This window comes from Symsagittifera roscoffensis, chromosome 10 (assembly GCF_963678635.1).
Source record: "Symsagittifera roscoffensis chromosome 10, txSymRosc1.1, whole genome shotgun sequence".
NCBI classification, from domain to species: Eukaryota; Metazoa; Xenacoelomorpha; order Acoela; family Convolutidae; genus Symsagittifera; species Symsagittifera roscoffensis.
In genome coordinates, this window is record NC_087071.1 from 39,051,522 (window position 1) to 39,063,794 (window position 12,273).

A 12,273-nucleotide genomic window follows, 5' to 3' on the forward strand; every position below is an offset into this window, starting at 1 on the left:
ATGACGTGAACTTAAAAAGAAATCATAAGTCAAACCGCGAAAAAACGAAACTTTGCGTGAACAAATTTAAAGATTTTTCCGTAAAAAAAAAACAAATAAAAAATCAACAAGACCTATATAAGAGTATTCACTACATATTAAAGTAATTCGCGCCAAATGTGATGACGAGCTGAACTTTCGAAAGGAGACGGACTAAGGTTTTCACGAATCAGTGATTTTAACTTGACAGTATCCATATGGCGATGCAAAAAGAAGAACTGCAAACTTTCCTTAAGAAAAAACAAAAAAATAAATCACTACAGCCTATATAATTAAAAAATAGCCAATATACAAATGGACAGGAGTCAATGAACGCAAGAAAACATAAAAAAAAACTGACTTGTTTTTCGAATATAAAAGAAAGCCATAGAGATAATTGAATTTCTAGAACAATTAATGATTGACCCTTTTTGGATAAAATTAACCCAATTTGAGAAAACGTGATCAATAGGTAAAACTTTTGTTTCGCTGGGAAATCTGATAAACAAATTCTTAAACTAAATTTTTAAACTAGAAGTCGATCAAGTTTGATGTTGAAGTTTGCCTTTCTTTTAACAAAGGAAATGAACTGAATTTGAAAAGAAATCATATATCAAACCGCGAAAGAGTAAATTTGATCCTGAACAAATTTTAAGACTTGTCCTTTAGAAAACAAAACGAAAAAATAATCATCGCAACATATATAGGAGTCTGAAATACGTTCATCGACTCTTAATAAAAACTACTTAGAGACTATTTTGAATTATTGAATCGGATTTCTACGAACAACCAGGTTCTCAAAAATTTTCATTAATTCTAACATACCTCAATGGTTCCCGGAGTTGAAATTCCGTCCGCAGTCTCCGTATCCGACACATCAGCCACAAACAACTTCATCTGCTCACCCCTCCCTCCATTCGCATTGTAGGGTGGGGGCACCATGTGGGAGTCCACGTGATCCACAGTTGAGGCAGTGTTGTTGGTGGGGTCAAAATCAGCCTCTGAACTAACTGAGGGATCCATGTTGTTGGACGTTCCTTTGTTTAGAAATGCGTTCCAGATTTGAACGGTGGATTCAATGGTTTCCTGAAGCAAATTAAACTTGAAGCTGGAATAAATTTTATGCGCAACTTCTTATCGTCGATCAATCCTCCATTGGAGCCTTAAAATTCACACCTTTTCTAAAAATCAGCGATTTCTTTCACATGTGAGAAATGTACCTTCCGTCGTTTCCGTTGTATTGAAGCTACCAGCTCTTATTTCAGCAAGTATTTTATTTAAAATCTCGAATCAGGCCTTCAAGTACCTATTCGAGCGGTTAAATTTAGAAAGACACCAAACTACTTTCCATGTTAAACTAAAATAGACCACAACAACTTAGTCATACATACCATTTGAGTTGGCTTGTAGAGCAGAATGACACAGTCGCTACTAGTTAGAGCATCTTTCTCTTTGGCTCCTCCGTGCAGTACATTCTGGTCCAGCATTGAGACCTAAAACCAAAAAAGAATTATCAAAATAAAATTTTATTTCGATTGCAATGGGGTCATTTCCATTTTTCGCGCCATTTCCACGTTCGTATTTGGAGAGTTCTATTTACGTCACTTTCAGCAGATACTTCAAGTGAACTCAAAAAGTGCATATATATCTAAGTGCATTCATAAATGCATTAATATGTAAGAATGCACATCTGTAGTTATTAGAGACTTTTAAGACTTTTTCCTCAAAAAAAATCACCAAGACCTGAGTACTCAACTACGTTCATTACTCTTAAACAATGCAAACTAAAACTACTTTTTTTGCCCAATTACAATTTTGGCTCCCAGATATCAATTGGGTAACTTTTACTAGAAGGACTAACAAAATGAAGTTTGACGGTCCTGTTGAAATGCTCCAACGTCACTGACATCTGAAACGAAACTACCAGGTTGTAATTTATGCAAACTATTTAAAAAATACAAAAAAACTAAACTTGATTAATATTTATTTGTGGATATACACATGTTTTTCGAATAGCTAAATCTTTTGTTCTTGCATTTCAATAAAAAGTTGAGGTTGAATTCAAAATCACATAGGCCAATCTTTTTCAATGCAGCTTTTTCAGTTTTACCCGATAGAGAATTTTTCCGATGTGGAAGCAATTTCTAACTTTCATTCTTATGCACACGAATATTGAATTACATACCTTCATGGATCCATCATCATTTTGAGACTCCTTAACACTTGATTCATTTGAAGCCTGAAACAATAGAAGAAAAATAGAAGAAAAATGCCTATCACACAATTTCATATATGAAACCTGAAAAAATGCTTATCATGCAATTACCATAGAAGAAATATCGTACAGAGGCTGAGCTGAGCTTCGCGCCACTTGCGATACAAAAATGAATGACCTTGATTAAAATCAAAAGAAAAGAAAAACTTTGTGAAACCTCATCAATTAGCCGAAAATTTTCAGCTTGCAAGAAAAATAAGTCCCAATTGAAATCGAACTCTCGGTCTCTGACGTCAAGCACGTGTAAAACAGCAACTTAGAAAACAGCTGAACCTTCAAAAAAATCGGGCTGCAGGCACTATGCCGACGAAAATAAACAGACGGACGATTAAAGTTCGGAAAAAAATTGGCGCCGGTCGGATTCGAACCACAACCCTTTGCTGTCTCAAGCAAGTGTGTTACTTTTATGTCAGATGGTTGATTGAATTTGAATTCATTACCAGCAGACAGAAGAAAGCTACTAAGTCCAAAACAATTATAAAAACCTTAAAACAACTTTGCAAAAAAAACACTTCCAGAAACACAATCGACAGTGATTAATAAAAATTCCACAAAAAAAAACATAAGAAGCGGCAACTGAAACGACAAAATTGAACAATTTCCCGTAGAGCCGCCGAAAATATAATTGTTGTCATGAAAAACTTTGAACTATGAATTCTATTCTCAAATTTTTAGCATTTTGTTCGATCCGAAAAGAAGCACAAAACTTATGCTTCCCTTGAACCGATCCTAAATTAGGCCTCTAAGCCGATAAAATATAAGCCGAAATCATTTAAGTCAGCAAAAAAACAGCAAAATATACCAAGTCAAAAGAAAAATTACAACAGAAGTAATTCAAAACACTAAAAGCAACTGCACTGAAATTGCGTTAAAAAATCAATTCTACTATGTGCCAACTAAGCGGACAAAACCTAAGCAGACAAACAAAAGGCCTGCAATTTATGGGAAGGCATATTTCCAGTTTGAAAAAAGAAGTTCTTGGTCAGATTCGCGCCCACAAATTTTGCCGTCCCAGGCGCATTCTTCACTTCTAAGCTAAGTGCTGACGACACATTAAAACATTTGAATTCATTGTGAACAAAGATAAAGTGATTTTGTTAAACAAAATGTTAACCCGAAAAAAAGACTATGTTCCGATTTGATAACGATTGCTAATCGCGTTTTTCAATCATTTTATATTTGAAAAGTTATCTTAAATTGGTTTCAAACTCACATAAAACAAAGTTGAGGCAGTTTTTGATACACGAGAGCAAATTTGGCATGAACAAATTGCTATAAATGCTTGTCAAACAAATTTCGCACAAAGGCGAAATGGAGCTTTGCACCACTTGCAATACAATATAGGCATTTCAGCATTTTGTGCGACCAGGAATGAAGCATAAAACTTATGCTTCCCTTGAAATGACATCATACTAGGTAACTAAGCCGAAATCAATTAAGCTGAATATAAATTTTCAGCGAAAAAGCAAAATTTTCGATGTCAAGGATTGTAATTTCAAACACAAGGACGAAGCTGCGCTTCGCAAACACTAGTGAGAACACGACAAACAGCAGCTCTATGAAGTGCATGAAGAGAAAGTAGCAATAAGCCTCGAATTAAAAAAAAAAACTCGGATACGTCTCGGATTCGAACCTACGACCTACTGCGACAGAGATTATGAATCCCCCACACTAACAACTCAGCCACGGACACTTAATTGATGACAAATACTAGCCTCAAATAAAGCAGCGAACAGTTGCTATGCAATTTTCAATGCTACAGCGAAACTTCCATTTAAGTGAACACTTTCAAGGAACACTAAAAGCAACTAAATTGACAATTGTGCATAAAAAATCAATTTTACGATGTGGCAACTGAGCCGACAAAACATAAGCAGACAACTATAGGTCGACACTTTTGGAAAAGAAAATTTTCAGTTTAATTCGAACATTGACGTCCCAGGCGTATTCTTCACCTCCGTGCTAAGTACCGGACACGCATTGAAGTATGAATTAGTTATGAACAAAGATACAAGTGATTCAAATGATTCTGTTAAACAAGTTGTTATCCCAAAAAACATCTGTTTCGATTTGATAACGCTTGCTATTCGCAAACGTCAAAAAATCGAGGTAATTTTTTGTTGCTATTTTATTCCAAACTCGATCTAATAAACATTATACCAAAAAAATGCTTGGAAAAATTGATATTTCGTGTCTTTAACGAAGTCCAGACTGAATTTTTTTATACAAAACCAAATTATAAGCAAGTATTTTTTGTATAAAGACAAATAGTATTGCGTAAAGTATTTGACTCAAGATTGGTAGCATGAACAGGCACGTGGTCTTAAAAAAGAAAACCCAATAATTTTTGATTTTATCTGCTAAAGAACACAAGTTTTAATGCTTTTTTAATACCACTTGCAAGTTAAAATTCCCACGCTTGAGCAATTAATTTAAAGTTTTTTCTGGGCTTCTTTCGGTTTTTATAAAAGAATGGAACAAGCACAAAGTTCTACAAACTATTGAAAATCTGTAAAATGTCCGTAGAACTCACCTGCATGGCCTTTAGGAATCCATTAATGGCTTCAATGTCACTGCCCACCATACATACTGTGGCTTCTAAGTCCATCGGCAACTCATCAGTGGCTACTCCCTCGCCCCCGTGGGAGATCTTCTTCTGGGCTGGAGGAGTGGCGCCTGTCTTACTTGGTTCAAGCACGTCATCTTCAACAAACAAATCTAATTATTGTTTATTTCCGTCACAAGTGAAAACTGTTTGTTCATAGTAGTATTTGTCTGGGAAGGCGAATTTGTTTTTGGAATTGCTCTTAAGATGCATTTAGGAACCGTGATTTGAACCTTCGTTAACTTTTTGAATTTTTAGCTGACAGATTTTAGGCATTAATTTATTATAAAAGAAGTAAGTTTCAATAGCAGTCTCACAAATAAGTTTCTATAGCAATCTCATAAGTTGCGGACGGAAAAGGCAAATTCATTCAACCAGCAATGCCTGTTTTCAGGTTTCTCAACAATAATTTCATCAAATTTGGTCGACAAAACCGAATATTGGGATTATTGTCTTCCTAAAAATGCCACAAGCAACTGTGACTGTTTCAAATACAGTTTCAATCAACTAGTTTTTAGTTCTAATATAACAAATTAAAGTTGATGCCACAAACGCGTGATCAGATTAAAAAAAATTTTTGACTGATTAAAACAATCAAATTTGCCTGTTTCATCAATTTTATACATAAACTATAGTTTTCGCCGCATAGTTCGTAGCATTTTCTTCTATACAGCAGTTTTCTATTCGAAAAATAAAAAAAACTTGATAGATTGTACCCAATTGGTGGGCAATTGGTTGTTACCCAGGGTCGGATCTATGTTTTCTCAAGGGCAGAAACTGGTGGGCGGAAATGAATGTATTGAAATAGTACCAAAGATGGGATTCTTTGGGTAATGAAAAATCCCTTTAAGTGGTAATGTACCTTTGTGTGGTTTGCGCAGTCCGTGGAATGGGCCCAGTTCGAATGCCTGATTGAGTAGATCCACATTTACATCCGAGGATAGAGATATGAACCCAACTGCCCTGCCTCCCTTCTCAGCACAGAGCGCATGGTGTTTCTCATCCTAAACAGAACAATACACGAGTATTACTAGGTTCAGATGAGGGCATTCTGAATAGCATTCAAGCTATTCAATGGAGGATAACACGTTTTTCCATGCCATTTAATCAGTATTAATCTACACAACTTGTCTCCTATATACTCGCAAGGTGATATATAAACCAGCCGAAGTATCAACCAGCCGAAAATATGTAAGTGTTATGTAATGGTTGGGCAACAGTTATGTAACTGCTACAAAAATTATGCAAATTGATTTATATGATATTTTCGGCTGGCTTATTTACTCCGCGCACTTTCGTTTGATTTACACTTAAACTGGTTTACTTACTCTCATTCTCAAAGCTGACCAGAGATTAAGTATACAGAAAGTTGAGTGTCTATAAATCAAAAAATGGGAAACTCCTACTACATTTTTATGAAAAAACAAGTGACACACTGCGACTACATTTAGTTTTGAGCCAAAGATGGTTCATTGCAGAAAAAAGTGACCAGCACCACCCTGACCAGCAATGACTTGAACCGAACACTTATAACCGCATAAGTTCATTGCCTCATGGCTTCTCGGTTTCTGCTAGATCGGCTTATTGCAACTCACTTAATGCACTTAATTCAATTTTCGTCGGGTCAATTTTCCAGTTTTTTTTTCGATATAAAATTTGATGTCTGATTTTCCCGTTTACTCAATTTCCAATCCCTTCTCAAAATGTAAACCTCCTTAGTTTGCCTTGTCAAAGTCTAAACAAGGAGAGCCGGTTCCTATGATAGAATTTTTGTGGTACTATTTTTGGCAACAAAGCCATCAGAAAGTGTCAATGAACTCAAGAAAACCGAGAAAAAAAACTACTGTTTTCTTTGAACAATTCTCTAAGGGTGTTTTCCAAACGAGTTTTTTTATAAATCCTCTCTCTCTCACTTCACAAAAGTTTGGGTTATTGAAGCGCCGAATTCTGATGATTTAATTAATCGAGTTGGATGTTTTTCGAAACTACAAATAAAAAACAGGATTTTTCTCAAGGAGTTTCAAGGATCTTGTATGATCTACATTTTTCATTATACAGCTAACCGAATTGTTTTAAAAAACTGGGTCAATAGGTCACCTGCGAGTCGATGAGTTCGGCCACAAAGTAGTCTCCGTATGTCTGCTGCAGTTGATTGTTCTGCTGTGCAAACAGAGGCGTCAAGTCATCATTGTCCTCCATTCTGAAACACACAGGACAACACACGATACATACAATAGGCAATTTTCAAAAGCGACGACCCGTACGGAGTTTTATTTATACTTGTCGCTTCATACTTTATACCTTTTGTATCAAATATGATTGAACAAATTATATGACTTCATGACAAAACGGAAAAAATAATCAGCACCCATAGAAGTGTCTGATCTACTTTCATCAACTCTTAATATTAAAATGCAGGTATCAATGAATGCGCTTTAATTATATTAAACTAAAATAAACCAAAATATAGATAAACTCTTGATGTTCAAACAACAACGCTGAAAAAATTACTTTGAAATAGTCGAAAAACCTATAATTACAAAAAAAAATCATACCTTTCGCTCGGATGAGGTTCATTAATATACTAAACAAGCTTGTGAATGAACGAACGAGCAGCAACTGACGCAAAACAAAACTTTTGCATACCCTCGTTTCAAGCTAAAAAAATCAAAATTTTTACGACCCAACCCTCCTGAAACGGAAAAATCGCACTTGAAACTACGCAACCCAAGTTGGCTAAGCCGATATAACATCAGTTTAAGCCGATATAACATTTTTTTTTAAATCGCACTTGAAACTACGCAACCCAAGTTGGCTAAGCCGATATAACATCAGTTAAACCTGTTTTTAAAAATCAATAAAAGTTTTTAAAATCTGAGTTGATAAATTTACAAACTACAGACAAACTTTCAATTACAGTACAAATTATTTCAATTGAAAATGACCCAAAGCTTCGGAACGAAACTTCTTGAAAAGCGTACCAGATAAAACAAACTGTATTTGGAAAAAATGGGAAAAATCGCTCGACCAAAATTAGGACAAAAACTACCAATCCGAAAATTTTTTTCCAATAAATATATTTTCAAAAAAATTACTACTCAAACGTATAAGAGGTAATTTTACTTGAGCATGTAAGCTTTTGAGCATGTCAGCAGAAATTTTAAGAAAAGGTGTTTATCTTGTATCTTGTAAAACTTGATCTTGTAAAAAATTAAATAACCTAAATTAAAACCATTTAATTGAGTTTAATCAATGAAAAATAACACGTACAACGTTTTCACATGCCAACTCTTTGACCAAAATTATTTTACGGATAGAAAAAGTCTGGTAACCGATTGCAATATCCTTGCTTATCACAAAGGTAATTACTAACTGAAAGTAAACCGACTCGTCACGCAACAAAATGAGGTATTGATGAGGTATTGAAAGTGACTTGTTACAGAGAGGTGAAGCTGCAATTTGCATGCAGTAGCGAGAAAACGGCATAAAGGAAGCTCTATAAAATGATGCAAGAAAGCCCGTAAAAATAAGCCTCAAATTAAAAAAAATTGCTACGCGACGGATTCGAACCAGAGACTTCGAGATTAAGACTCTAACGTCATTCGCACTCGCCCACAGGCAAATAAGGCAGAGAACAGATGCTATGAAATCTCCAATGCTACAGATCGTGATTATAGCAAAAGCGCCGCCAAATGGGCATTTTTATCGTCGAGTTAGGTTTCTAAAAAGTAGGTTCATACTAATACCCTACGCTCGCTAGTTTAAAGACATTTTATCCTCAAGAGATAGGACCAACACACGTGCTGTTCATCTCTTCTAGGAGAACCGCTGTTGTGGCCCTTATACAGATAATATACACTTCACCACCGACCCCCGATATTGTTCTACGAAAAAAATATAAAGATTAAAATTGCTATACTATTCTGAAGTACTAACTGAGCCGGTCTGACGTGCAGCACTGGCGATATGTCGTGTCTGTGTGACACAAAGAATGTACAATTGGCTGTTGAGGATGCTTTGGTTGTCTTTTTTACTGGTCTGAAAATATCTGAGATGGCTGGGTCTGGGTGGCTGCTGTTTGGCACTGAGAGAACTATCTGGGCGCAGTCTGGCACCGAGGCAAACACTGCCCTGAAACAGACAAACAATTTTCAATCACAAAGTGAATTTGAGTTTTAATACAAAATGAGTCATAAATTACAAAAAAAAGATGACTTGAGTAAAAACCTGACTGGAAACTCGATTAAGAGCAATCCAGCAAGACTAATATGTATTAAAACTTCATTGGTGTTCAAGTCATGATGTAATGAAATTTAGCTTGGTGAGCAAACGAACAATTGTAAACGGATTTGTTCTTCATACTGCACTTAAATGTGGGGTGTAGAAAGGTACCTTTGACCAAAAAAATAAAAACAATAAACTTAAATTATACTGAAATCGTATTTGGTAAACTAACAACCAAGACAAAAAAAATCGACTTTTCTGAAGGCCATAACTTTTGTGTTAGTGAAATTGAACTTGAGCGCTTACACAGGCGAGCTTCACTCAACCCTTTGTTTCTTCGTTGTATCTAAAATTTCAGCTTTGAGATGGTAGTTTTTAAGACAATTAGTAGAAAAACTGCGAAGAACTAATTTTTGACTTTTGAAAAGCTGCAAAAAAAATTGACTTTTGCGAGGGTCATAAGTATTTGTGAAAAAAATTGGGCGTAACCACTTATGAAGTGGAGCTTCCCACAACCCGTTCTTCAAACTGAAACCAATAATTGAGATTCGTTTCAGTTGTACGCCATGTTTTCTTTCGGCCACTTTTTGAACAAAAAATTACTTTCTCTGAGTGCCTCAAATCGCACATTTTTGAGATCAGTCGGCTTTCTTAAAGTGCTTTAACTCGATATCTTCCATTGCTCTATCCAGTTAACTAGCGATAGAAAAAAAAATCAAATAATCTATTTTCCGCTGGGTAATCTGAAGTTTCGAAAACAGAAGTCGATCACGTTTTTGGTGACCTTTAAACCTTTACTGTTCGATTGTGGAGTTTAACTTCATTTTAACAAAAGAAAAGGACTGAACTTGAAAATTTGAGCGTAAACAGCGAAAATCAAATTTGAGCGTAAACAAAATTCCTGAAAACAAAAACATCAAAAAAATCATCACGAACTATACTACTACTTCTACTACTACTACTAAAAGACTTAAATTCCCTTGAAGTAATTACAAGGCATTAAACAAATTTTAAAAAATATTTATAATCTACAGTTTGAACAAATGCATTTAAGATACCATGTGCAGGAGTTTTCAAATGCAAAAAGTTTTATTCTTTCAGTTAGATATATCCTGATTTGACTCTTGAACACAGTCGGAGGCGAAAATAGACTGATGTCGGTCTTCTTCGTAATGTAATTGCTGGAACGTGTTATTCGTTGAAAGAAAGAAGCATCGGTAATACATTTGAAGCTTCGATGATTGCATAAAAAGAAGGGTCGTAGCTCGGGTTTTCCAGATACTCGCTTGTAGTCCAAACTCAGAAACCGAAACGGGTCCAGGTCATAGTCGCGGTGAAGAAGCTTGTTGAAAAAACACAGGTCATAGAATATAATATAGTAGGATATTGGTAGGCATCGGGTCGTCTTTAAATTCATTAAGTGGTCTTGACGGCGCGTTACCCATCTCAATGCCCTTTTGTGAAAAGTCTCCGTTTTGCGTAAGCAACACAGAGATGGCGACCAAACTTGGCTAGCATATAACAAACTAGGTAACACGCATAACTTATAGAACTTTGCACGGACAGCAATAGGGCATAAAAAGGGAATGTTCTTCATCATGAAATGAGGAGTTCGATTAGCCTTGGTAAGCTTAACATTTATGTGATCGTTCCATGATAGATTCGATGATATTAGAAGTCCAAGATCCTTCACCGTGTTTTTGCTAGGTATTGGCGAGCCCGAAGATTCCCGCAACCATTAGAAACAGCGAGAAGCTGCGTCTTGTCTGGATTAAGCATTAGGCCATTTCGTAAAGACCATGCAACAAGCTCGTCAATATCGGTTTGAAGATCTTGCATTGACGATGAAGATGTAAGCTTGCAGTCATCAGCAAATAAGAAGCAAATGGAAGAGGCAGTGGCATCTGGAAGGTCATCGATGAAAATTAGAAACAGGAGGGGGCCCAACACACTGCCTGGATCCAGACGACGCCGCCTTCCAGTGGTGGATCCGACATCTTGGGCCCCACCAAGATGCAAATGGCGTCAAGCCCCCCCCCTCCCATTGGGTCGGGAGAAGCTCAGAAGTCTCCGGGTTTTCGGTTACGGAGCGTCTGAAGCCGGCCAGGCTGCTCCGTCTGCTCATCCTTATACTACTACTCCGCTCCGGCATTAATTCCAAACCCTGGTCCAGGGCCTTACTTTTGCTCCCCTTGCTCTTTCCGCATCAAACGCACCCAGCCCAGCGTCTGGTGCCACATCTGTGGTTACATTCACCTTAAATGTAGTGGTCTTACCCACCTTAACCAACACCACCCTGACTACTATTGCCCTACCTGTACCTTTACCTACATTTTACCTCCCCCAGGCACCAGGTCCTCTAACTTGACCACCCCCAACTCCCAAACTTGTTCAACTTCCCTAACCGCCCCCCAACCCCACCTCCCTAACCCCCCTCCCCCTCCCACCCTTCCCACCTCCTCGAATAATAATTCCTCCTCCCAAAATCGCGCAAATCGTAATCGTGTAAATAGTGTAAATAACTCAAGTTCAAACAACCATTTTAATCATACTGCTGTTAATAATGTAAATAGTCCACCACACCCCGCCAAAGGCCTTTTAAAAATCCTTCAATTTAATTGCAACGGTATCTCCGGAAAAGCACCCGAAATTGCTGCTTTCTTATCTCAATCAAATTCATATTGCTGTCTTCCAAGAAACTAAATTAAGAAAGAAATCTCGAAACCCCTCACTTGGCTCACACTACACTTTAATTAGAAAAGATCGAGAAAAAGAAGGGGCGGTCTTCTCATAGCCATACATGAGTCGATACAATACGAAGAAATAAATATTAACAACGATGGAACACTAGAGGCTATGGGCATATCAGTGGTAGCCAGTTCATCCAAGCTTCGTATTTATAATTTCTACATCCCCCCTCGCTCGAGCTGTCCCCCTGGTTACTCTGCGTCCCTTGCCGAACTACTTGAACCTGGGGACGCCTTAGTACTCGGGGATGCCAACGCACATTCACAACTATGGAACTCCAACATCGAGGAAGATCAACGCGGCTCTGTACTTAGCAATGAAATAACCGAATCCACCTTTGCACCATTAAATGATGACACACAAACCAGAGTCCCTTTTAACTCAGAAAACCAACTCTCATCAC

General features: G+C 37.0%; 2 protein-coding genes across 5 annotated transcripts in view; both read right to left on the minus strand.

Annotated features, from left to right (window-relative positions):
* LOC134855437 (adrenodoxin-like) overlaps window positions 1-12,273 on the minus strand; it is a 327,732-nt gene that overhangs the window by 229,208 nt on the left and 86,251 nt on the right. The gene's annotated exons all lie outside the window — the stretch shown is intronic.
* LOC134855234 (cilia- and flagella-associated protein 61-like) overlaps window positions 1-12,273 on the minus strand; it is a 96,439-nt gene that overhangs the window by 67,001 nt on the left and 17,165 nt on the right. For all 4 annotated transcript variants that reach the window (XM_063871694.1, XM_063871696.1, XM_063871695.1 and 1 more), the window contains exons 4-11: window positions 8,835-9,029; window positions 6,996-7,098; window positions 5,761-5,902; window positions 4,827-4,996; window positions 2,204-2,257; window positions 1,880-1,927; window positions 1,410-1,511; window positions 844-1,104 (exon numbers count right to left, since the gene is read on the minus strand). In XM_063871694.1, coding sequence (XP_063727764.1) covers window positions 844-1,104; window positions 1,410-1,511; window positions 1,880-1,927; window positions 2,204-2,257; window positions 4,827-4,996; window positions 5,761-5,902; window positions 6,996-7,098; window positions 8,835-9,029 — 1,075 coding nt within the window. The remainder of the gene's footprint in view (window positions 1-843; window positions 1,105-1,409; window positions 1,512-1,879; window positions 1,928-2,203; window positions 2,258-4,826; window positions 4,997-5,760; window positions 5,903-6,995; window positions 7,099-8,834; window positions 9,030-12,273) is intronic.